This window comes from Lethenteron reissneri, chromosome 62, assembly GCF_015708825.2.
Source record: "Lethenteron reissneri isolate LAM-NWPU_2019-01 chromosome 62, ASM1570882v1, whole genome shotgun sequence".
Lineage (NCBI taxonomy): Eukaryota > Metazoa > Chordata > Hyperoartia > Petromyzontiformes > Petromyzontidae > Lethenteron > Lethenteron reissneri.
In genome coordinates this window covers 968,287-995,818 of record NC_083840.1, presented here as the reverse complement: position 1 = coordinate 995,818, position 27,532 = coordinate 968,287, and the positions used below count along the sequence as shown (strand labels likewise).

The following is a 27,532-nucleotide window of genomic DNA, read 5'->3' as shown; positions in this document are numbered from 1 at the left end:
GTTGAGTGGGGCCGACTCCAGATGGCCGACAGCTCCCTACTCACGTTGCATCGCAAGGCAGAGGGTCCCAAGGGGGGTGAGACGGGGGTCGGCTCCTGGGTGGTCAAACAGGGCCTCCTGATGAAGTGGGACAGTATGTCCCGGCGTCATGCGCTTGTTGTGCCATCTGCTATGCGGGGTAGGGTCGTTCTAGCTGCTCACGAACGACTCTTGCATTTGGGATTTCACAAAACGCTCGCCCTACTCGAACGGGACTATTATTGGCCGGGTATGGGGAGCGATGTGGCAAACATCTTCAAGGGGTGTGTGGGGTGCGCTCAAAGGAAACCGCCGCCAGTGGCGGCTAATCTGCCGCTACAGTCCATCCAGGTCTCGCGCACGAACGAACTGGTCACGCTCGACATCTTGGGGCCCTTTCCCGCGACGCCTAGGGGTAACAAGTACCTGCTGGTTGGCGTGGAATACTTCACCCGATGGCCCATGGCATGGCCGCTCGCCAACCAGTCGGCTGCTGCAGTGGCGGACGCCTTTGTCCAGGGCTATGTTTTGGACAAGGGTGCCCCCGAACGCTTGCTGACTGACCAGGGAAAACATTTTTCGAGCGTTTTGTTGCGCGAGGTGTGCGACCTGTTGGGTACGAAAAAAGTGCGTACCTCCCCGTACCACCCACAGACTGATGGAATGGTGGAGCGTCTCCACAGAACGATTACTTCTATGTTGTGCCAACAGGTGTGCGACAATCAGGTTGACTGGGACTTACAGGTACCTGGAGTCCTCGCAGCGTATAGGATGGCCCCCCACGCGGCGACGGGCTTTTCCCCATTTTTTCTCATGTATGGTCGAGAGGCCGATCCGCCCATGGATGCCCAGCTGGGGATTTCCGAGCCACGTGCAAATTCTAAATTGGCCGACCACATCAAATTTAATATCGCTAAGCTGGCTGAGGCGCGGGAGGCTGCGAGGTTGAATTCAAGGTCTCGCCAGATCGCTAACGAGAAATTGCGTGCACGGAAGGTGTATACGCACGATTGGAAACCAGGCGATAGGGCCTGGTTGCACTGCCCACATGCGCCGTTGGCTACGTCCCCGAAACTGCTGAGGCCATGGAGGGGACCTGTGGAAGTCGTGCGTGTTGCGCGACCCCAGTGCGTTCAGATTAAGTGGGAAAAACGCCGTTGGTACGTTCACCCCTCCCGTCTGAAACCTTTCGCAGTGCCACATGGCCTTCCTTTATGTCGTGACGACCGAGCATGTGATGTGGCCATCGACTCAGGGAGGGACATGTCGCCGCCTGATCCTCACGTGTCTCCGCCTGATCCGCTCCCAGGTGTCGCGGACCTGACGGCTGCTGACCGTCGGAAACCGGAACCCCAAGGCACGCGCGGATCTCCGAAGCCTGCTCCGTGCCTTCCTGGACTGCCGGAGCTGCCTGACGGTCAACCGCGTCCGGTGCCGTACGACGGACCGGCCAGGCGGACTCGTGCTAAGACACAACACTTTTCCTGAAGGGAGTGGAGAGGGGGTCCCGCCGTGTCAACTCGTCGCAGCGTTCCCCTTCCGTCCGTTCTAATGTCCCGTTCAAGGGGCGAGCGGTAATGAAGGGACGCTGTACGGGTCATTCTTGTATATAGTTTATTGTTGTCACTCGTCGGTATGTACATATAATTGTTGTTGTTGCGGTTGCGTGTTCGGATTGTTATGGGATTCGCGGAGTTCTTGTTGTGTTGTGTTATGTTGTTGTGTTGTTGTTGTTATTGTTGGTGTTACGGGGCACACACGGGGAGGGAGTTTTTTGTAGCAGCCGAGCCGGCTGCGAGCTATGTGGTGGGGGGTGATGTAGTGGCGGTACGTGCTGGCAGGGGGGGATCGTGTGAGAGCGCGTCGGGTATGGCTACATCGCGGTCCGCAGGCAGATGTCCACATCACGGTCCGCATAGGCCCCGCCCCCTGGAGCGGAGGGCTATATAGGGCGATGTGCAGCAGCACTCGAGGAGTTGGTAACCAGTGAAGACAGCAGACGGAGGAGGAAGAGATAGGGCCCTGAGACCCCTAGCCCCGCTGTCCTTGTAAGGGCCGGGACCCTGTGTGGCTCAGAGGCGAGACCGTGGGACCCGCGGCCGGACGTCCTTGTGAGCGCCGGGCTGTGGGACCCAGTGGTCGGGACCCATACCCCAGCTAGGGTGGGTCTGCGAGTTCCCCTGGAAGCTACGGGGCCGGAGAGCCCGTGTGTGTGTAGCCGGGTTGGAACGCGTAGCGTAGGCTGTAGCTCGGCTACACGTGTTATTGTGGCTAAGTAGATGTTAATAAAAGTGTGCTACCCGTCAAGTGGTCTCCCGCCGTAATTACTATATTACACATACATCGAGCGTAACACCTGGTGCCCCTTGGTACATACAGTGCATGCTTAAAACGAGAGCCTCTCAGAGAGTGCAGTGCTTCTGTACAACGGAGCCACTGGTTGGCACGCTACAATATACTGTGACATGATACAATATTTATCAACAAGTCAGTTCATTCTGCATAACAGGACAGATTGAAGGGTGTCATATTATGGCAAGCCGTTCATTATTTGACTTACCGTAGCTAGCTATCCCATTTTTTTAGCAAGCTGGCCATTTTCCCTAGCTCGCTGCCCATATTATTTAGCTTGTTGATAGAAATGAGTTAGCTAGTTGTCATTTTTGCCAGCTAACTACCTTTACAACCAAATTAACTGCAAAAAAAGCTAGCTAGTGAGACCAAGATCTCGTCGTTTGTTGAGAGATTAGTTAGCCGTTGACAAATCAATTATAAAAAATACACCGCGGTTTTGTAAAACATAAAAAAAAATATGCCAAAAGCTATATTTTTCATACACTAACCCATATATAAGAGACCCAATCCATACTTAAAGATTAAGGAAACCCCCATTCATTTTTTTCCATAAACCGTCTGTTTCTAGATCCACGGAAGTAGATACTGCTAACGTTGGCATGCAAACTGTCGACAGCTCTTACGAGGTATTTGTTTCTCCTCTCCATCGATGGAGTGTGGCCTATGTGCAGAGTCTCGGCCAAGTCATTTCACTGACTTGTCAGAAACCTTTGTTGGTTGTTCAGCCAATTAAAAAAAAGTTGTTTTTTTCAAGCAACATAATTATCTCTGTGTCAGGCAGGTATAGAAGACATTTCTTGGTAGGAAAAGCCACAGACAGATGCCTGTTCTCTTGTTTGGTACACCACAGTAATATATTCAGAGACTTTTAAAATAATGTTTTAAAATAATGTTCTAAAACAACAGCCTTTTTAAAGACGAGTTCAACAATCCCTCTGAATGGCTATTTTCTAACAGCCTTTTTAAAGGGTTAGGGTTCTTTTCTTTGACATGCTTTTATATATGTTTCTTCTATCTACTCAAAGCTGCCTTTAGGTACAAGTAGACTATAAAATACTACCACTTGATTGTATTTTCCAACAACAATATTTGAAGGGTGTTGTAATTATTAATATATATTAGTTACATTATTACACTGTGTAACATCTTCTTGGTTCTTTCGGTAAAGTCATGTAGAAGGGAAGTAATAAAATAATAAAAATAAAACATAATAAAATAATTCTCACGACGTTTCGGCCACAACGCAAGCAGCCGTCCTCAGGTGAAGAACATGTCTGTCGATAAGACAGAGTCTAAATGACACGTCTTAGGCTTGGAGTGTCTATTTAAGCTTAGAGTCGCGGCATCTCTTCAGAAAGGTGAGAGACTCGATTAACTGAGCCTTCTTATGCCACGACTCTAAGCTTAAATAGACACTCCAAGCCTAAGACGTGTCATTTAGACTCTGTCTTATCGACAGACATGTTCTTCACCTGAGGACGGCTGCTTGCGTTGTGGCCGAAACGTCGTGAGAATTATTTTATTATGTTTTATTTTTATTATTTTATTACTTCCCTTCTACGTGACTTTACCGAAAGAACCAAGAAGATGAATTCCTGCAGTCACGAAAGCTTTAAATCGAAACTGTGTAACATTTTTTTTGTTCCTGGGTAGTAAGCGTTATTTCCTAATTGCTTATGCCTCAAAAGTACAGAAAATTGCTATTATTCCCCACAAACTTTGCTTTTGTGACCAGGACAGTGATATTTTGAAATGTAGCTATTTCCCAGAACATTACAGATAGATTCAGTGCTGAGTAAACTGGAGTAACTTCTAGAACATTCTAGAACTTTCCAGTAATATAAATCTATCTTCTTCTTCTATATATATAAAAGTCAAAAGTTGTGTGTGGGTTTGTGGCGGGGTTTGTTTGTGGCGGGGTTTGTGTGTGGTTGCGCGCTATCCTCTCCAACGGTGGGGTTCACGTAAAATAATAAATAGCCAAGTACCACGCGGTAAGCCCCGCGGTGAGCAAGCGCTATTCCTTTTTCACATCCGTCAACTTTTAATTCGTTTAATTAGCGATTTAGTGCAATTTTTTGCGCTTCCTTTTCTTTATTTATTTATGACACGTCCACGACCATACCAACTCACACGCCTTTGGTGAGGGGGGGACGGCCCATGCCAAGTCGCACGCCTTCGGTGGGAGTGAGGGGGACATTTTCTTTCGCGTTAAAAATCCTATAAAAATATACTAAACGCTCAGGTAACAGCAGTGCATACCAAGTGTGGTGGCTCAAATTGGAAGACAATTTGCAATGTGAAGAGTGTTGCGAATAAAGTTGCGTTCTAAGTACAGCTGCAGACTGTCGGGCTATACTGTACATACCCATATGGCAGAAAGCAAAGCATCACCATTTGGCGACGAGTCTGCGCATGACATAGATCGGTAGCAGTCGTTGGGGGGTCGTAGTTACGAGTTTCGGTCGTTACTGTTGGGGTCTAACTATAAGAGAAAATCGGGGGGGGGAAGAGTTGCAAGTCATGCCGTCATAAGTCGGGGGTCACCTGTATACAATAAAAATTTTAATTTGACTAGGTAAGACCCACCGAGCCATATAGTTATTTTTGAGAAACTACCTGGGCAAACATGATATAGCTTAACGAAGTAGCTTATCATGTGGAAATTTATATCAGCCAAATATTCGAAATGCATGTTTCTAAATGAGAGAAACAAAGGAAGACCCAGAGAAAAATCCACACGACCAGAGGGAGAACATGAAAACTCTACATATACCTCCTGTATACCAGGCGAGGTAGTTAACATAACGTCATCGTGGTGCCCCTCTATAAAATACAACCATGCAATGTGAAAAATCATGAATACTGATAGTAATTTATGAAAGCTCACAACTGGAGTACACCGATAAACCCCTTAAAAAGGATGCATACAAAAGAAGCTCAAATACCTAACACAGGGTTGAGGAATCAATTTCTGCAATGTTGGTCTCGATCAAAAACTGCCCTCTACTGTAATCAAAATACCTTTGCAAATGTGTATTTTACACACGAGATGATATGTGTGCAAGTGTCTTATCTGCCAATCCCAGTAATTGCTGTCCGTGAGCGGTAGTGTAGTGGTGGGCACGCCGCACCACAAACCCGGTTACTCCAGTTTTATCTGAACCAGTCCTGGGCCTCCTCCCTGGGCCGATTCAGCCTGAGATGAGTACCTGGTACGATGAATATACATTGTCACTCGTCAGTAGCGTAACTTGCATGGGGGCAGGGGATGCCTTCCCCCTCTGGTGGCCAAAGCTACAAGTTGGGGGCCCCCTTGAAAACCACAATGAGATATGTTTTCAAAAGTATAGTGACAGACTCGGAGACACTAAGAGTAGGAGGCACTCTGTTTATTAACACAGCCTGACAGTTAACACTTTATAACTCGTCACTAAATGAACTACGGATCCCAGTCAGGACAGCTGGTAGACTGCCTGACTGGCGACGCCGAAATCCGAAATGGTGAAGACGGAAACGACGGCGAAGACTCCAGCAGCACGATGGGATCCCACTCCACACGACAGCCCCGAGGTCCCCTACAGGGACCCCTCTTAATACCGTCAGTGTGGCCTGGCTCCGCCCACGGCCACGCCCCCTTTCTGGAACCTACTAGCGGGTTCTTGATTTGCCCTTCAGTGACCTTCCCCCTAGATCCTTCTCTGGTCTATCACCTGGTCTGCTATCAGTCAGGGCTGCTGTAAGCTGCAGATCCCCTTCCCCGCCAGCAGCTAGCGCTATGCTGCTATGTGACCGATTCTATGTCACTACAACATTATTGGGGCCCCACCTGACCGATTGCAGCACCCTCTGAGCTAATAATGTAGTTACATCACTGTCATTAGGTGAATACAGGTGGCCAGGTGTAGCGTTGGCAACTTACCCCCTTGTGTGCCAGGCTGACCTTCAAAGTTCCTCGCTTACAGCACTTGCCCCACAGTTTGTTACGGCTATACGGATGATATATGTGTTTGTCTGCCAATCCCAATTCTAAATAACAAGTGTGTGTCTCTGCCACCATGATCAAAGATCCCAGCACAGGCCATTACATCTTCTGGGCTCTGAGGAAGACCATGGCCTTAAGGTCAAAATAGACACCAGGGGGTGGCTCAGGCAGCACATATGTCTCCATGTGCTGCACAGTAAGGCCTGCTGCTTCCACTGCATGCAAGACACATGCCTGATCCACGGTCAGCACATGGAAGCGCTTGGAGCCCACGTAGTAGAACGTCTCGCCCAGGTCTGTGCCAAGAACCAACCACCCGCCTGGCCTTAGCAGGTTACACATGCGTCCCAGTGCGGCCACGAACTGATCCGTCGAAACACATGCCACCTCCAGGCACAGTATGGAGAGAATGCAGTCAAAGGGGCCTTGGTTCCATGACCTGCAGAGAGGGGCAAGAGAAGAGGTAACCAGTATTCTATAGGGATATCGGGTGTGGGAAGGGAGATGTAAGAGGAACATGCTATATACTGTATCATAAAAATATACACGCAGTTTTGTGTGTGGGAGTGACAGCCTCTCCTCAATTCTGGGTCCATCTCCCCTTAGCTGACAAGGGGGAGGGGGATTCTGCCCCTCCCTTCCTCCCTTGCCCACTCCATTATCCCACCTCTCTCCACAATTCCTCTAAATTTAAACTCTGTAGGGAGACCACCTGATATCAAATTCCATTTGTTTCCCCTTTAAGTTTGTGGGACAGGTGTTCGGTAGGCACGCGTTGGCAAGCAGAGCGTTGCACCATTGTCCACATGAATTGGGTTCATGGTCTTTCCAGTTAGGCAATATGCTTTTCTTGGCTATGATGTTGAAAGTTTGGAGTATGGCGTATTGATGTTTTGAAAGGGTACCCGGTTTTTAGCCCCACCAGGGCAGTTTCAATTGATGGGAGAGAGATTGGTGCTGCATACATCATTAAAAGGCGGCCAAGACCTTCGGGTATGTTTTTTCGATGAACGGGCATGACCAGAACACATCCAAGTAGGTTTGGGTTGTGCCTAGCGTGCATCTTGGACAGCCAGGAGGGGTCGTCATTAATTTTTCCCTTTTTTCGTTTGTCATGTATGTGCCATGCATTGGGCCGGATGTCAGAGCTTGCCAGATTTGGCACCATTTCTGCAGTGGGATCTCTTGGGGAACGCTTCTGTTCCAAAGCTTCCTGGTTGCTGATCTGGTTCCAGTACCTTCCCTGTGTAACGGTGTGGACAAATGCCGTCGCCCTGGGGTCAGTTGGGGTGGCCGGTTATGGGGGTGGAAAATCCCCCAAACCCCCCTTCATCTCCGGAAGCCGAGGCGCCAGAGTCTTGTCTGGTCCGGGGGTGAGACATGAGTTGGCCAGTCAGGGCAGGCCAGTTAACCTGATGTGAGAGGATTAGTTGACGAGGCGGTGTGTGATTGGTGGAAAGTGAGGTCAACAAAAATTCAGGGCTTATGTAATAATGGGGAGGTGCTGCATGAGCCAAGTTGATTGACAGAGGCTGTGAGGGCAGGACCAAATGTGTGTATTGAAGTGAGCGTTACCCGTGTACCAGGGCATTCACTGGGGCCGGGGCGGTCAGTGTTCGCCGCGGCCTGGCTGTTGCGAGAAGCTGCTGTCACACGGCAACCCAGTGACCGTGACTGTTTGCGATGGGTCATTATGGGTGCTGCTGCAGTTGTCGTTGCGCCGGTGCCCAGGGCTGCTGGTGCACGGAGTCACTGCGAGTGCTGTTGTGAGTGCAAGCCGGGACTGCCACTGAATTGAGTCACTCAGAGCGCTGTTGATAGCGCCAATCAAATCCTGAGACTGCCATTCCATACCCTGGGGCTTCTGCTGCTTTGCCTCATCATCCGGGAGTGGAGCTTGTGTAATGGTTGGCATGAATGGTCGTTGCGGTGTTCTCTATCTGTTTTGTCGCCGCAGTGTTTTGTGATTGTCAAAATGCGGGGGCACTTTGTTAAGCTGGTGAACTACAGGGTAATTCAAATGTGTGCTGTTACTGTTGTCGAGAGTTTTGAAGAATTGGTTGTATTTGGTTTTAAATTAATTATTATCCACCACAGTTGGTTCACATCCTCCTGCATAGTGTTTCAATAGTGCATAATGAATCAACTCATAGTTAAAAATTCCAAATCTTGTTAAGATTGTTTTCTGGATCAAGTTATTGTCCTTTCTGTCGCCAATAAAGCACGTTTAAAAATCCGCATTGGTGCCCTATGAAAAATATTGAGGGAATTGCATGGGAGAGAAAATAAACATGAACTCCCCTCTCTAATAAAAAAAAAAAACATTCCTGCGGAGGGAGCTGGTAGGAACGTTGGGTTGCTCGGTCAATGGCCTGCAGGGTCAACGGTGGCGTGGTGTATTCCGCAAATATGGCCGAGTGTGAGGGCGGGCACAAGCCGGCGTGAGTAGGTTAAACGTTGAGTTTTATAAGGGCACCACGGGGTGACCAGCCCCTCCCCACCCAGCCCCACCCTCCCACCCAGTCCCACCCAGTCCCACCCAGCCCCTCCTCACCCTCCCCTCCCCTCCCCACCCCTCCCCACTCTCCCCACCCAGCCCCTCCCCTCTCCACCCAGCCCCACCCCTCCCATTTTTGAATGCACGACAGACGGACACAATAATCCCCTGTGGGCTGGTGTAACCAGGAGGTTCCTACCAGTAAAAAGATTAGCAACACTCACACCCTGCCCAGCAAGTGGTAAGCCTCTGAGAGTGTATATTTCGATCTTAGATCTTCCAGCCAGTGATAAGGTTTGGGGGGCGGGGTCCTTCCAGATTTTTGGTCATGGGATTTTGTTATGGTGTCTCTGGTCTGTAGATATCTAAAGAAATGGAGACGTGAGATTTTAAATTTGGTTTACACATGACCCTCCTTATCCAAGAGATCTTCAACTCTCTATACCTGCTTTTTCCAGGTGGGCCATGCTATTTCTCTTTCCCACGTTTCAGCGTCCGGTTGCCCCAGAGGGTAATTTTCTGTGGAAGGGGGACGGCAAAGGATGTCCCGTCAACCCTGCGCCTACGTGTTTTTGAGTTAATTTTAATATATAATATTCCTACATTCTGCCCCCTCCCCTCACGTGTAAAATCACGAATGGTCGAGCCCAGCTACACAGGGAAATGTCTTGTTCAATCACAGCGGCTGTTTCGTAAGCCGATGTCCAATGAAAGGCGGATTTATATCGCTGCTCGTCATGGCGCAGGAGTGGCCCTTTGGTTCCCTCTTAGTGCTAGACCAACATTTAAAGTAATAATTACTACTATTGCTATTGTTAAAATAATGACATAGTTATAATTTTAATTAATAGCTTTCTTGTTTGCGTTGTCATCCCGTTCCGACGAGCTCAGCACAACATGGTTATGCACAAGTTGAGCGAGCAGGTGAGAACCGTGATCATGATTTACAATTAAATTCCATAATACTATCCCTATTTTGATCGCCAAAATGTTCTCATGATTGTCGATATAAATGGTATAAATTAAAGTTCTAAATCTGTGCATTTTGAACACTGTGTCACGATATGCACCGTTGTGCCTATGCGAGCATTATTATACCATTACAGTCGGTGTGTCTTGCCATCTTTCATATAGTACTTAAATGATCGCAAATACGACCATTAAACGCGTTATACGTATCGTGTTTTTCTAAATGTAATTTTGCTACTTGGTAATCGGGTGATCGTTATTCTAATTGTAATAGTCATTATTCATAACGTAGAATGTTGTATATCAATGCGCATGCTTTCATTTATTGTAGGGTCAAGGGTTCACATAGGCAAGTCATAATTGTCATTCTTTCAAGATTTGAAGTTTTCGTGACTGCAAAGATTCATACTCTTTGTTTTTTTCGGTTAAGTCACTTAAGCAGTGTGCTTTCGCTGAGTTGTCCCCTCCTGAAGAAGGACGCTTGTGTTGCGCCCGAAACGTCGTGATTTAATTAATTTATTTATTTTACCTACGTGACTTTACCGCAAAAAACAAAGAGCATAATTATCATCTCTACAGGTGTTATAAAATAGGTACCATTTTGTGTGAAGTCGTCAGTGGTTGTTAAAGATGGTCCCTGCCATGTGAATGTGGTGGAGACGAGCACCATAAAACGCCCGGAGGAGCATAGAGACATTTTGTCAATCCACTGCTGGATGAAGGCCTTCCTAAGACCTGCTGGTTGTGGATGGTGAAAATAATAAATGTTCTACTTGAGTGCAAATAAAGGTGTGTGCATTGAAAAAGTTTAGAAGCAAACAATTTTCAGAAGCGACCTGACCACAAATAAAAGCTGAACAAAGATGCTTATTACGTGGAAATTTAAAGCAACAAAATAATCTCAATAAATAATGAGTCTGCTAGACTGCTTTTATGTTCTTGCATGAAGTGCTGATTTTGTAAGAACTCACCCGAGCAGGGGATCGTTCTGGAGGATATCGCAAGGCAGGACAGCCTGCACGGTGGAGCGCAGATGCTCTGCCTTCTCAAGGTTGCTGCATACACACAAGCACAACCTTGTTATACCCAGCTTGCTTTGCTGGAGCTATGTGTATTCATTTTCAGCCAGAATAGTCCAGAATGCTGCTTTTCGGTATCACTTTGGCATGCAATCTTTATCCCGCTTATTTTGTCCCTGATTTTTATATAAATCTGTTCATATGATTGTTGGAATAGAGTGTATTATAATGTATGATGTAAGGAACTAGATGTGGAAAGGGCCAGGTTGCTTTGCAATATATCATTTGGAGGGGACAAGGGTATGTATGTATGAAGAAGTTATATCGCACTGTCGTTGCTAACCGTGCTAGTCAGAGGTGCAGGGAAGACCAATGAGGAGAAAGGTGGAAGAGCTAGGCCTGATAAAAAATTAAGTCGGTGTGGAAAAAGAGGAGAAATGGAGCAAGGGAAAATTTAGTCAGTGACCTTGAGTAAGAAAAAAAATTGATAGGTGTTGAGAACATCAGATAAAGTAAAATAACGTGTGTAGGATGAGAAACCCTAACAATCTATATATATAAAATCGCAAATCTGTCTGTCTGTCTGTGTGTGTGTCTGTGGCGCCGGACCATACGCAGTTTCATTGGACGAAATGTGAGGGATTTGCGAGACACGATTGGTCCGGCGGTTGCCCCTGGCAACGGGTAGCGACGCATTCGCTGCGGGGTGGACGCCATTTTTAATTCCCGTTTAAAATATGCGCACGCATTAACACGCAACTCTGAGGTAAATTCATCAACGTTTCACGTTCTCTTCACTCCCCCCCACCACAATGTGTGCAATTACTATTATAGGGTCGGTAGATTATAAAATTATAGCGATTAGACAGTATTATTGTAGCGCGGGGGGAGGGGGGGGGGGAACGGCACCCGTACCCAGCCTCAGCCGGGTGGGCAATTTAGGCGAGGCCGGAGGCTCTGCACGGTACTAGGCCTCGACACCCACCACGCGACTCTGAGGTAAATTCATCAAAGTTTCACGTCCTCTTCACTCCCCCGCCACCCCAATGTGTGCAATTACTATTATAGGGTCGGTAGATAATTAAATTATAGCGATTAGACAGTATTATTGTAGCGTGGGGGGGGGGGGGGGGGGGGTAATGGCCCCGGTACCCAGCCTCAGCCGGGTGGGCAATTTAGACGAGGCCGGAGGCTCTGCACGGTACTAGGCCTCGACACCCCACCACACTATAGGCCGTACATATTACTGCACAGCGGCCGAGGAGATCGTGGCTGGGGGGGGGGGGGGCAGGGGTAGCAGCCCATCTGTGTATATATGTCAGGTTATTAAGAAATATATTTTTCACCCGGGCAACGCTACTTATGCTAGTCTGATGTAAAAATATGGGAAAATAACAGTTTTAGAGCAGTATTGAAGTTTTGCTCCGATTCTCACAGTTGGCTACATGCAGTGCGAAAAGATAACTTTTTTATACATGATTAATAAACCAAAAAAAATAGATTCTAGATCCTCTAAATGTATGTTTGGCAGTTGTACTTGGTATTTGCTAAAATATACGGTCAAGGGAGCTTTAATATGTTTATGATGACAATAGAATCACGCTCCTTCAAGTGGTGAAACTGCAGAGAAGCTGTGTTTTCTTCACTACAATCCGCTTCTGCTTAAGTGGCAGAACTAGAACGCTGAACTCTGATGTTTGAGCACTGCCAGACTGCCAAAATGGCTTAATTTCAATTGGCAAGTGTTTTTTTTAAACTAATGTTTATGCTCAATCTATGACATAATTATTGATGTGTATTTTTACGTATTTGTTTGCTCGTTCATAGTATAATTTAAGTAAAATATTCTCAAATATTTAAAGTTTAATAAAAAGTAAGTTTTTCAAATTGATTAGAATTTTTTTTATTTGTTAACCAAATATAGGTCGATATATTGGCAATCGATGGATTAGGATTCTCCAAAATTGGTATCGGACCCAAAAATCTGGCAATCGGTCGCACTCTGCCAATGAGTATCGATGAAACAAAAGTGAATTTACCGACTGTGTCCCTCGAGGCGGCACACAAACTGGATGATGCTTGTCCAGTCGAAGGCACCGGGGGAGCGGTTGAGCCAGCTTTGGAGCTCTTCTCGGTTGCCCTTCACGAATTCGGAGAGGTAGATCTCGGAAAATCTCTCACACGCACTCAGCACCTGGTAGATGGTGGGGCCTGAACCAATGTCTAGGAGGCGCTGGCCCGACAACCCACCTGGAAAAAATGAAAACGGCGGACTCGCCATCATTGCACGAGGGGCCATTGAAGTGAGCTCAGAAGTAGCTCTGTAAAGTCAATTACCGTATGGGTAAATTATATTACAATCATTCACGTTGGTTAATACAATTTAAAAAATAAAGCCCGTTATCATATCAGAATCAACATCTTTATATATTCTTGACTTAAAGCTTTCGTGACTGCAGGAATTCATATTCTTTGGGTCTTTTGGTAAAACCACGTAAATAGAAAAATAATGAAAATAATAACAATATCACGACGTTTCGATCGCAACACAAGCAATCGTCATCAGGTGAAAAAAAGGGGAAAAGCTGCTGAGGCAGGCTGTTTACAACGGTTTAGAGATGGTAGGGGCAGCTAATGTTAATGTAGGAGAAGTCTACATCCCCGGCAGTAGGTCTACCCCAATCAAAGAGCTGTTTACAATGGTTTAGAGATGCTTGTAAATGTAAGCTTGGAGAGAGCTAGAAAAGAGCCATCGCCACATGGAGGTGGAAAAGAATGGCAAGCCGCCATTTACTAACACAGCTAATGGTGGCTGTGTTAGTGAATGTAACTCATAAACGAATCGGGTGTTGCGGTTGCACCCGATTCAAGAGCCGAATGGCTCACAGGGCTATACGTAATAAATTAACTTGAACTTGAACCTTTGCTGAACGTTGAGTGTAGGAACTGCAAGACATGTGGTAAGGTGTCTCCTTCTGCCAAGTCATCTGGTGGTGTGCTGTAGTACATATCCAGGTAAAGGCGTGGGTTGAAGTCTGTGGTGTAGTCTTGTTTCTGCCACTTTTCCACCTCTTGACCTTCCATTGTTGCTGAAATAAACGAGGAAAAGTGGTCATTCTGAGATAGAATATTTCCTGGCGCGGTGGCACATACCTGTAATCCAGAAATTTCAAAGCAGGATTGGTGGATCATAGAAAGATTATCATGTGGAGAGGAGCCAGCAGGCGCCGGCTCTCTTGGTTAGCGATGTCGAGCGTCACCTCGAAATTTGCTTTCTTGTGAATGTAGCCCAAAAGTGGGTGGTAAATGCCAGCTAAGGATAAACGTGCCTTAAGGGTGTGTGTTCGGGAACGTGTAGCCTCAGGTGTGAGTGTGGGGACAAAGGGGTCGTCCTGGGGTATCGTGTAAGCTTACCGTGTGGTGCAGATATACGCTATGGTGTGAAAGCAGGCAGAGGGAGCTTGTCTACAAATTGAAGATGAACCAACCCTCTGAAATTGCCTTAGTTTTGATATCCATTACTCATTAGACTCGACCCACACTATACACGAGAGCGACTTGGCTGACCAAAAATATAATAGTGGGGGCAATAAAGTTGAGCCTTGAAGTAGGCTAGAACCAAAAGCGCCACACTACCAAATGCAAAATACGGTACTCAATTCGAGCTGTCCTCGGCTTATGAACGAGTTCCGTTTGGAAAAAAAATCTAATATTTTTACTTTCCTTGAGTCCTAATTGCTTGTCGGAAGGGGCAGAATGAGTACTCACAATTGCATACACGGGTATGCGCGCCATTCGCCACTAAGTGACGGTGACGTCACCACAACGCCTGTGCCAGGCCAGGTTCACTTTAAGTGCACATGAGTGTCGAAGACTCGCCAACAGGTCACAGGGCAGACTTAGGTGCCATGGTTTGACTGAGATGACTGGCAGATGCACCAGCTGTGCCCCCCTATTATGCCACTATAGCCGGTCCACCCTGTACCCTCTCTTCCCATTGTGAATCCTTGTGTAATAAAGGACTCTGCAGGCGATGTAAGTCTCCATTCGTCCTTTATTTGGGTTCTTGTCCTCGCACCCCGCTGGCCTCCTCCTCGGACCAGCATCGTCTCTCACGCACCCCGCGCACTCCCTTCCTCCTCAGCTCCTCCACTCGTCCTTCACCCCGCTGGTCCTGACACGGACCAGCATCTCCTCCCCCGTGCCACGCACGGCCTGCTAGCCCCTCCGCTAGCCCCGTGCACCCCGCACGCTCTGCAGCCACACCGCTGCTCCGTGCACCCCGCACGCTCCGCTAACCACTCCGCTAGCTCCGTGCACCCCGCACGCTCCGCTAGCCACTCCGCTAGCCCCGTGCACCCTGCACGCTCCGCTAGCCACCCCGCTAGCTCCGTGTGCCCCGCACACTCTTCTCTCGCTCCGCACACCCTGGCCGACGGTGCGCCAAGCCCCCATCAGCCACGTGGCTGATGGTGCGGCGGCCACCCAACGTGGTCCCGCCTCTTCACTCCATCGACTGGCCCTGATCTCTTCCGGGCTCCCCTCTATAACCTCTCTCTCACGTGACCCTGACTCCTCCCCTCCGGATCGTCAGATCCGCTCTTCTCCCACTGCCCTGCTGGCTCCACCTCCAATACCCCGGGTCGTGTGATTGGGCTAGAGTCCAGCAGCAACCTCTTTCATGCTCGCATTACACTTGCAATAGCACTCAGAATAATAAAACTTCTGAGACGATGAGTAGGGACTCTGCGTTGTGATCCATCCTCAGGAGAAGTGGGTGACTCCACAGTGGAGCACCAGGGGGTTTGTGAAATGCCAAAACTTTATTTCAAAGTATTCTTCAGAAGGGAAATTGCATATCTGCAATAGCGATCAGAAACACCCTCCAGGTCACAACACCGCAGCGTAATCTCAGCACCAAGTCCGCCCAAATCAAAATTATAACAGCTGCTTATCATATCTAACAACATTTGAACAAACATTAAACAATAAACATTTTAACATTTAACATCTACCCACCTCGAGTGCATCCTAGTCCCCTCAGTGCGTCGGAACGGGCGTGATAAAGCAAATGTTAATACGATGTATTACTATTATAGCTATGGCATTATTTTAGCAAACACGTTCCTTTGGAGTGGGCAGGTAGGAACTTGGTTGGACAGCGCATTCGTGCATGACATAAAGCTCGTGGTCACGTGACGCACTTCAACCAACAGTCACTGATTGATTAAGACGTTTCCCTAGTAGCTGTGCGTGAACATTTGTGCTTTGAAATGGGGGGTGGGGGCAGAATGTGAGTATTAATGATTAAAATTCAGTAAAAAACTCCAACAGCCCAGGATCGGCAGGACCCGGACCGGGTTTTTAAAGTGAAATCTTGAATTGTCGTAGATCCTAAGATATTAAGAGTCAAAGATTTGAAGGAATATAGACAACAGGACAAGTTCAATAAAAATGTGCAGTAATAGTAAGTGAACCAGCAATAACGATTAGAAACACCCAAGTCACACGTCTTAATTGTGCATATTTTCATTATCACCAACAACTCAGTCAATTAACATTACCGAGTTGCTTTCAGTCGATTGCCATTCAAGTAAAAATTCATTTAACAGTTATATATGTCAGCTAATGTAACGTGCAGCTCCCCAGTATATCAAGTCCGCCCAAATCTAAATTGAGGGCATGCCTCGTACTCTGTTCACTTTGGGCTCGGAATCCAATCGCATATCACCATTGCAATCACATAATAATTAAACCGCACCTGGCTTCCCGTAGCTATTATCAGTGTGCACAATTGTGTGCAATTAAATTACAGGTGAGCTCACAACAGCTCCAAATTTTTCATTAGCCATTGTTGGGAGGGCGAGTGCCTCCAACTGTCTAGTAGCGTCCTTCACGAGCATCCTTCACAGAGACCGATCTTGACACCGCTTGTACCGGTGTTCAGCAAGTCCACTTAGCTCTACATCCTCCCGTACTGCATCAGCCCCATCTCTTCTCCAGCGAGTGTCGTGCCCGTTTAGCCCCTTCTATCTGACTAAACAGAAGCTGCTTGGGAATGTAGTGGCTGGGCATGTAGGCTACATTACCCAGCCAATGCAGCCTTGTCTACTGGAGGAGCTCACTGACGGGTACGTGTCCAGATCTTTCAAGGCTTTGAGCTACTCACACAATCCAGCCTGGTTAAACCAGCAAAAATACAAATATTCCTCGTATTGCCTGAACACTTGGGGCAAGTGCTAGTCACAGCCAATCGTCATGCTTGTTTGCCGCAATTGTCGGATGGTTAACAAATAAGTGCAAATGTTCGTATTGTGAACGTGAGAGTGTTAGTGTCGGGGACAGTAGATTCCAGTATTGTTAGTGACAGTAGATCTCAGTACAGTCGTTATAGGCCCCGTTACCGTTTAACCCACTACAGTGGTGTAGTGTCAGCAACAGTAGATCACCTCTTAGCCTATTCCCAGGTCAACTCAGCTTTACAACCTCTGGAACTTTGCTCAGCCCATGCGCAAGCCCTTTAGACCCCTTTAGATCAGTGGTTCTTAACTTGGGGTGCACGCACCCCCTGGGGGTGCATGATGCCCTTTCTCGGGGTGCGAGACGACAGACTATTTTTTAGAAGGCAAATAATCGAAAACACAATTTAAGCACAGGCACGTAAGTACAACTACTTTCTTTCAAACCTATGGATTTATTTAAAACGAGCAAAGTTTAAGAACCGCTGATTTACTTACACACTCCTCTTCACTCCTTGTGGAGCGTAAGACCGCAAACAAGCCCACACCATGCCGGATGGAACCACTGCTTTAGATGAACTTTGTTTGGGATTTTTGGAGATTCTCCATTTAAGCATTTTAGAGAATATAGCTCCCAAAACCTGAAGCTTTACAATGTGGATGAAATGAGAACTCACCGTATCAGGTGCCAGTTGTTGGATGCATGGATGCACAGCCAGGGATAGAAGAACACAACTAAAATTTCGCGTTTCACTTATATAGGTGTTCATTCGCACCCCCCACATTACCATCTTACGTAGGCACATAAAAATATGCCAATGTCAGCTTGATTAATGAGTTTGGCAGGGCATGCTGCAGCGTGTACATCTGCAATATAGTGGCACTAGCGCAGGGGTGTCCAAACTTTTTGCAAAGAGGGCCGAATTTAATAACGTGAAGATGCCCAGGGGCCAATAGTTCCTTCTGACCTTTTTTTAACCACAAAAGTTACGTGAAAATACACACTGTTAGAAAACTATTTTCATTGTCACAATTACCTTTATTTTTCAAATGACAATGTAACCAAATATAAGCTACTCAGGCAGACGTGAACAACTCTAAAAACACAATTCTGCCTTTCATTCAGTCAGATAACATTGAACAAACTGTATAGAATACCTTAAATTTCCATGAGTTAAATATCTTTGTCTCATGAACATTTTAAACAGGAGTTATAAGTAATGCAAAGTGGTCTGTTATCATTAAACTTTAAAACAAGTGAATTTTGCCCTTGTCTTTTACAAAATCTTTCAGAAAGCAATAGTTTGTGTCACATCTACAGGTACATAACATCAACAGTTATAACCAAATCTTATTCAAGAGTTTAATAAAAACAAGTGCCATAAGTCCAAGAGCATTAGTGTGCTTATGGCTTTTTACTGTTAATAGTGACAGATGTTACCGTTCAAAACACTCAATTTAAGATTGATCAAGGAACAGATAACTTGCTGACATTAATGAAAAGGGTGATACTGAGATCTAGATTTCAGTAAAGAGACCAGGTCTGGCTTGAGGGCAGTGGTTGAGATGTGTAAAATGTCACGCAAGTGGGAGTCACTCATCCTTGACCTCAATCGGTTGTTGTTTAAGTTCATGACTGAGAATGTTTGCTCACACAAATATGTGGAGCCAAATAAGCTCAGCATTTTCTTAGCGAATGACCGCATTTCTGGAAACATGCTTTTGTCCAGCTGCCGGTAAAAGTCAACAAGAGAACACTGGTAGTGTTTTCCGCGGCACTCATCGTCACACTGCAGCTCAATGAGCTCCAGCTGCAGCTGTGGAGGAGCATCATCAGGGTCCACGAAGAAGGGAGGAGAGAAAAGCAACATGTCCTTTTCAATAACTGCAAAGTCCCGAAAGCGCTTGTTAAATTCCACAGAAAGAGATGCGATAGCTGTTGCATAACTCTTCATTTGCGCACCGATGTTGTCCTGTGGGAAACTGTCAATGACATCTTTCAAAGCTGGGAAGTGCACGGTGCAGGGCTCTGTTTGGGACAAGTGTCTTTGGAAAAGTTGCAGTTTGGTTCCAAAGGCCTTAATGTGAGCGTATAGCTGGCTCACAACTGCATCTTTTCCTTGAAGATTACCATTCAGCGCATTCAGATGCTTCGTTATGTCAACCAAAAATGCCAGATTTTCCAGCCATACAGGATCGGACAGTTCTTCCATTAGTTGTCCCTTCTCACCCAAAAAATGTCCAATTTCTCTCTTTGAGAGAGAAAAATCGCTGCAGTGCGGACCCCCGACTTAGCCTGGATGTCACGGAAGAACTGCTGAAACTGTCGGTGGTATAGAGCTTAACAGCGAATAGAATTGATTGCCTTTGCCACAGGTTTCATAATATCGTCAAATTTGAGATGTTTGGCGCAGAGAGCCTGCTGGTGAATGATACAGTGAAGTTTAATAGCGTTACCTGCTTCTTCGCTGACTTTATTGCAGATCAGTGTGGACAATCCACTTCGCTCACCAGCAGGCGCACCATCGGTAATGATCCCAGAAACTTTACTCCATGGTAGTTTCATATCATCAACAGCTTCACAAACAGAAACTAATAAATCTGTTCCTCTGGTTTGCCCTTTAAGGCTTTTGAGGTCAAGCAGCTCCTCTGTCACGTTCATGTTGTCATCAACTCCTCTTTAAAAAAAGTAAGTAGTTGTGCAGTGTCAGATGCATTGGTGCTTTCATCGCAGGCTAATGAGAAATAATCAAAAGCCACTCCCCTGTCCCCCAGTTGTCTCTGAATATCTGACGATATGTCCTCAACTCTCCGTGCCACAGTGTTGCGTGCCAGGCAAACATTCATAAAGTATTTCTTCTTCTCGGGGCCAATGTTCTCCACCATATTCATGACACAGTCTTTGATAAACGCACCTTTAGTAAAAGGTTTGCCATGCTTAGCTATTAACATGGCCACTTCGTAGCTGGCTTTTGTGATGTTTCACTTTGACTCACAGGCCCGCGTGAAGAATCGCTGTTGCGATGCCAGAGCAGCTGGAGTTGCTTCACTTTTTCAGCGTGGTCACTCCCTGTTAGCTTGTCGTATGTTGTAGCATGTTTAGTCTCGTAGTGTCTCTTTACGTTGAAATATTTAAACAAGGCAACCGTCTCTTTACAAATTAGACAAACACAGATGCCTCGATTTTCAGTGAAGAAGTATTGTAATGAAAGCGACGGCCCTCACTGTCAACGTTTCTCTTTTTTTTTGCAGTCGCCATGGCAGAAATTATTTGAGAAGAGTTTGCGGCACGAATGCAGAGCCAGATGGCATTAGAATGGTGCTGCCACCGTGTGGTGAAAGGAGGAATTACATCTTTAACGTTGAATGATTTACTAGCGGTAAGTACCCGGCGTTGCTCGGGCGAAAAAGGCAGAGACACACATGGACTTAACACGCAGACATCGACCCACACACATAGAAACACATCGACTTAGACGCACACACACATATATGGTTAAACCCAGGATGGATTGTTAGCAGGCCAGCCTAAATGTTTCTAACCGGCGAACATGTTCCATTAGGGGGGTCCAAGTTTTGCAAGGGGAGAGAAGGGAGGGAATGACCGTGGCCGAGAAGACCTGAAGCTTCATGCGGAGTGATAGATCAGGTAGTTTCCACACAGTCTTATGCAACCAATGAAAATATTATGTGGCTCGACTGATTCGGAGTGAGACCTCTGCTGTTAAACCGGAGCCGGTCATTAGCACACTGGCAAGGTATGGGAAACTCTCCACTATCTCCACAACTGCCCCATCACCAATTGGGAGTTGTGGGGGGTGGAGTGTCCGATGGTAGAAAATACCCAGGCAGGTGTTTAGTTACCTATGTGACTTTACTGAAAAAACCTAAGAATATGAATAAGGCCCCACCTCTTTGTGGCAAGCCCCAGGTTCAGCAGCAGCACCGCGAACTCCTCCGAGTGAGCAGCAATTAGCAGATCATCGGCATACATAACGTGGTTGAACAATAGGGAGCCATCCCTTGACCGCACCCGGGCATTGATCAGCTTCCCATTGTATCTGTACGAGATGGGAATTCTTCTGGTACAGCCATTGATGGCTCCACGAACTACATGGTCCAAATATATGTAAAATAAAGTAGGTGCCAGAGGACATCCCTGTTACACCCCGAGGTATACAGGGAATGGCTGTGACTCACGGCCACGTAGTTTGACGCGGGGCCGCTCACCATCATGAAGGTCCTTAAGGATGGTGAGCAGTGGGTCAGGGACTCGGAAAGCACGAAGAACAACCCAGAGGCCAGGCCTACTGATGGTATCATAGGCCTTGAGCAGGTAAATAAAGCACAAACATGGACTAAGACGCACACATGGACCTACAGACACGCAAATAAATGGACTTACACTGACTAACATGGAGGCATGCACACACAGCGACTAACACACACGCACATAGACTGACACACACGCATACATATTGACTCTAACACACACACAAACACATCGACTTACAGACACACACATGGACTCACACACACATAGACATGCACTTGAGATACACACACATGGAGTTACACACATATATCGACGTACACACATACAGCGACTCAGACACACACACATGGAATCACACACAGACATACGTGGACACATACACACATTGACATAAACACACATGTACTCACACACACATACATAGACTGACACACACATATCGACTCGCACACACGCACTGACTTACACACACACATCCAGTAACACACACACATGTATGGACTTACACACACATGTGGACTTACACACACACATATGGACTGACACACACACATATGGACTGACACACACATACACATTGACTGACACACAGACACACAAATGCACATTGACTTACAAACTCAGATGTAGCCATGCACACACATCGACTAACACACACACATGGACTAACACACACACAGTGACTGATACGCACACAAATGGACTGACACGCACACTTGGACTGACACACACACACAAACACTTCGACGTACACACACACATCGGGCGTTGTCCGTTCGAAAAAGACAGACACCCACATGGAGTCAAAGACACGCATGGCTCTACACGCATAAACGTATGGACTCAAAGACGCACACATGGACTAACACACATCGATGGGCACAACAATCCCCGATGATGGCACAGCTATCAGTATCGCTGTACTACGTATGAGTAAATAGCGTGACGTGAGCGATGGAAACAATAGAAATGCATTTAATAAATAAGCTGAAATAAGTGTAAATGAAAGATAAACAATGAACCTGAGTTGGAATGTGCACACAAAGATAAATATAGTAATATCTGGCAACGTATTTGTTTCATAATATTAAGCAATGAACGTGATAAATTATCTGCACACAAACATGATTATTGTAATGTTTGTCAACTAATGTGTTTAACAATAGAAAACAATGGACTTGAGTTGTTAGCGTAAGAAGCAAGGAACTTTGTACTTACCATAGCCATGCTGAGGCCTTGTGCCATGCGTAGCCCCGCCCTGGCCTCCATTGGCGAGGCGACGGAGTTGGCACGTTGCCAGGCTAGGGGCTGGGCCGCTACCCCCCCCCCCTCAGAATCCCCCGGGCGTGCAAGAATAATGCTATGTAAGCACAAAAATATGATCTACGGAGTCTGTAGTATAAACTGGACACATCGTGTTGGGGGGAGGGGAGCGAATAGGACGTGACACTGTGAAGAAATATCCGCAGCGTTATGTGTGTATGTGTTGGTTTTAAACGCGTAAAAGAAAATGTCCCTGTGAGATGGAGCCAAGGCGCATCACTTGGCAGGGTCTGCCCCCCCCCACACAATTGGCGTCACTTGGTACGGTCGACGGCGCGCAAAAGTAAATAATTAATAATAGAAACGGCACAAATGCGTTAATTAAACTACTTTAACGTTTAGGGATGTGAAAATGAAATAGCCTATTCCCACCGCGGGGTTTAGGGCGTGCCGCCCGGCAATTTTTTTTCTACGTTAAGGCCACCGTCCGAGAGCCAAATCCCCCGCAAGTGCGAGCGCGTGGAGACTTTTATATATAAGAAGAAAGATAAGAAAGAAAAAGATAGACACAATTTCAACCGAGATGACGGTTTTAAACTCAGCCATCATTGGAAAGATGTCATCAAACACTTTGGGTCATGACTTGATTTGTGTTTTCTTGTCAACCTCTACCGTCAGCAGCGTGAATGGGTGTAGCGAGGTGCAATGCCCCCCCCCCCCATCTCTACCCCCCTCTCTCCCCCCTATCTTTACCACCCCTCTCTCTGCCCCATATCTCTACCCTCTTCCTCCCCCCAATGTCTAACACACTTGGACTGCGCCCTCGCCTTCAGCTCCACCTATATCTTTACCCCTCTCTCTCTCTCTCCCCCTGTCTCTGCCCCCTCCCTCCCCCCGTTTTCTAATGCACTCACTTTACTTGCGCTACTTGTACAGTGGCACCTCGATATACGTCATTAATTCGTTCCAGAAGGTAGGACTTATACCGAAAATGACGTATACCAAACGAATTTTTCCCATAAGAAATAAAGGGAAAGGAAATAATCCGTTCCAGAGGAAAATAAATTATATTTTATAAGGCATATTATACATTAATGGTGGTTGTATAAAATAATTTAGACACTAATTACTAAAATGCATACAGAAGCCACGTAACCGTGCTGCTGCCCGCTGCGCTGGTCACGTGGCGTGCCTCAACCCCGCACGTCGCGCGCCTCGACCCGGGGCTCCACCCTCCATGGGGGCAGCCCCCCACGTCCCCCGCCCCTCTCCCCCACGTCCCCCGCCCCTCTCCCCCACGCCACCCACCCCTCTCGCTTTGTTTCAGTCGTGAACGGGCATGCGCGGGTACTGTACGCGGTGACTCATCCCGATCCATACAAGTTCTAGCAAACGCATCGTATCCCAAGCAAGACGTCGTATCCGAAGACATTTTTTTTCTCTAAAAAACACGACGTATACCAAATTCGACTTATTCCAAAGCGGTCGTATACCGAGGTTCCACTGTACTTGTGGTGCTTTGCTCCGACATTGGCGCTGGCTGCCCCGCCCATGCTGTTTACGCCGCACAGGTTTTCTCACTCTGAAAGCCCTTTTAAGTAGTTGCATTTGGAGGCTTGCCCCCTCTTTTCTCTCTGCCTCACGAAGACCGCTTGTGTTGCGATCGAAACGTCGTGGTTCTTTGTTTATTTTTTTTACGTGACTTTACCGAAAGAACCAAGAATACTTTAGCAATAATCGGAATAATCAATTGATCAACAATCTCTCGAGTCACTGTGATGCCGCCGCCACGAAGCCGCTCGGCGGGCGCCCCATCCCCGACCTCGCCACCACCGAGTGCCGGAGCCGACCCCGCGTCCCCCTCACCTCACCTCACATAAACACACCCGCACGCATTCCCCCCCCCCCCCCCATAGAACTCTGAGGGGAAGTCACCTGGCCGACCGGTTTTAATCCGAGAAACCCTTATCGGGATTAACCTTCACGGTTCCCGGCGACCAGGGAATTGGACGACCTCCCCCGGTGCTACTTCGCACCGCGGCGCTGTGACCGGCATTAAGATTGCATGGTCACGGCAAGGGGCCACTCGGCCACCGCGGTTGAAACGCACCCCCCACACATGCACATTTATCGACGAGACAGGCAGGGGAGGAGCGAGACGGCATAATTGGCAGGACAAAAGGGGCTCGAGCGTGTAGGCGCCATTATTAGGGAAATTAAAGGGTAAAGCTGGAATTATGAATAATCAGAGGGGCGGAGGCACGCGGAAGCTCCGTGCATAACTTCCCACGGCAAGCCTTTGTGATGGATGCCGCGGCATAATTGGCATGACAAAACGGGCTCAAGCGCGTATGCGCCCATTGTTAGGATTATTCAAGAATAAAGCTGGGAACGCGACGACCCGATTGGCTAGAAAGGCGGGCGAGTGGGAATTTATTTGTAGTTTTGGGTATAAAAGCAGGAGGGAGAGAGGTGAACGCTCTCTCACTCCAAGAAACCAGCGGCAAAGACGGCTCCCAGCTCTGCCCTCTGGACGTCCGTGCAACGTGTCCAGACGAGCAGCGAGGAAAATCCACGGGACACCGAATACTTCGAACCGTGAGTAAGAAGGTGAAATAGTATCATAAGCCGATAAATAGGGAATAGGTCCAGGGGTAGCAGAATAGGCCAGCCTCGTCGATTCATACTGATTTAGCAATAATTCTCAGGTATCCGAGAATAAATCATTAATAGCTGATCGTGGCCTCGTGTGATCTCGCTGAGAAGTGTGAACGCGTGTGGTGCTGTGTATACGGCGGCTCGCCACGTGGGAGTGCTGCGCAGAGCGGCGCAAGAGAGGGTGTCGCGTGTGGAGCTGCGTGTGTGCGCGTGCATTCGCTACGTGTATGATACAGGTGCGCGATCATAACGTGAGTAGTCAGTGTTGAGTGAGAGCGCGCGGAGCTGTGTGTGGGTGTGGGCGTACGTTCACTACGTGTAGGATACAGGTGCGCGATTAAGAAAGGGAGGTATCGTGGTAGTGTGAAGGGGACGTAATACTACTCGGTAACTAACCATGCCTACTACGCGGACCCGAGGTGGAGGGGAATCCTCGAGCGACGGCTCCCACCCCATGGGTGAGGAACCCAGCAGCGGTTCGCCTAGTAGCGGGGGGCGAGTAATGATGTTATCCCGGCCGTAAGCATTATCGAGGGAGGGATCTCGGGGGCCAGCGACCCCCACATCACTCAGAACTTATTGTTGCCCGCTCTTAACGTCAAACAGTTGTAATGATTGCTGCCTCTTGAGTGATGCGATGCGCATGTTTATTCTGCGTGGCGCTCGCTAATAATGTTTACACGGGACCTGCCCAGTGCTGCTGCCTGTGGTGTATCGTGTACACGTGTCCATGTTTACAAAGGGATTGCACGCTGCTGACATGCACTTTAAAATAATCCAGATTGAAAACTCATTACTTTAGAACTGATTTTTGTGTTTAGTTTGTTGTTGTCCCCCCGCACTGTTAGCTACGTACGGTGCAAAATAATGGTCAACGAACATGCGCACAGGCCCATGTCACTCGTCACTGACAATCGCAATGGCCAGGCATCAGTCTCAGGTCACCAGGTTTATATGGCAGCGCGTTATCCACTGCACCACCTCTCTATCCGTTTGTCTTTGCACGTGTCAATGTAGTTTATGTTCATTCGCGTGCTATAAAATGCTTTGTGTATATATACTGGACGTGTTTTTCGCGTCCACAATGCAGTTGCATGGTAGCCAGCATCTACTGCGAGTAATATCTGAAGAGGGTCTGGGTCTCCTCTAGGATAGCCTAAAATTAGCCTCAGGAGCGATGTGTTAACATCACCACTGGGAGACAAAAGTTGCCAGAGCATGGTGCTTCTGCTGTCCATGCCACATCCTCGTGTGTCACACCGACTTTCATAAGATCCTCACTGACAGCACCTGCATTTGTCCCATCAGTCTCTATTCGTGTATGTGTAATGGGTTCAACTGAGTCGCAGACTTAAATTTGGAGGGAACACATTCATTCAGTTCCAACACACGGGGTAACTTCCCCTTAACAGAATAACAACCTAAGGTGGTGACCACACTAGTTACAACGTAACTGATACTACGGACCGGAACCAATGACGTCGGCCCAGGTCCACGTGTCGGAGACTCGTTGAACGGAGAATGTAGACAAAGGGTTTCTTCCTGGATGAACAACCACCCTGGTCCCTCTCGGGACCCGGCTTATATTCTCTGCGGCATGGCCGGCTCCACCCTTGGCCACGTCCACCTTCCAGAACCCACGCGCCCTGTCCTGTAGGGTCGGCACTGCACTTGAAGCGTGGTGCCATCTCGCGCTATTATTCAGCGCACACCGGGCCCCTCTAGGGCTGGTACTACACCCACATCATTGTGGTATCTGGCGATGTCACCACATATATGTACAATAGTACTGGTAGTAACCTCCTGGTTACACCAACCCACAGGGGATTATTTTGCCCGTCCGTCGTGCAGGGAGGAGCTGGGTGGGGAGGGAGGGGCTGGGTGCGGCGGGTGGGGCTTGGTGGGGAGGGGAGGGTGGGGAGGGGCTGAGTGGGGAGGGTGCGGAGGGGCTGGGTGGGGAGGGTGGGGCTGGGTGGGGGGTGGCAGGGGTGGGGCTGGGTGGGGAGGGGCTGCTCACCACGTGGTGCCCTTATCAACGTTTAACCTACTCACGCCGGCTTGTGCCTGCCCTCACAGTCAGGCATATTTGCGGAATACACCACGCCGCCGTTGACCATGACCATTGACTGAGTAACCCAACGTTACTACCAGCTCCCTCGGCAGGAATGTGTTAAACGCGCATGAGTGTGTTATTAGATGATAGACACGTACAGAGATACGTAGACATTCCTACAAAGATATGTCTCTCAATAA

At 47.7% G+C, this 27,532-nt stretch overlaps 1 protein-coding gene across 9 annotated transcripts in view; it reads right to left on the bottom strand.

Annotated features, from left to right (window-relative positions):
* Positions 1-5,780: 5,780 nt before the first annotated feature.
* Positions 5,781-27,532, bottom strand: part of LOC133358598 (nicotinamide N-methyltransferase-like) — a 36,914-nt gene continuing 15,162 nt past the window's right edge. For 4 of the 9 annotated variants that reach the window (XM_061576972.1, XM_061576973.1, XM_061576971.1 and 1 more), the window contains 4 exons: positions 13,765-13,932; positions 12,883-13,093; positions 10,796-10,879; positions 5,781-6,797 (listed from right to left, as the gene is read on the bottom strand). In XM_061576972.1, the coding sequence (XP_061432956.1) occupies positions 6,458-6,797; positions 10,796-10,879; positions 12,883-13,093; positions 13,765-13,932 (803 nt within the window). In that variant the 3' untranslated portion in view covers positions 5,781-6,457. Of the gene's footprint in view, positions 6,798-9,300; positions 9,375-10,795; positions 10,880-12,882; positions 13,094-13,764; positions 13,933-17,759; positions 17,789-19,539; positions 20,526-22,576; positions 22,704-27,532 lie in introns of those variants that run through there. The other 5 variants (XM_061576976.1, XM_061576974.1, XM_061576968.1 and 2 more) reach the window with 5 other exon arrangements.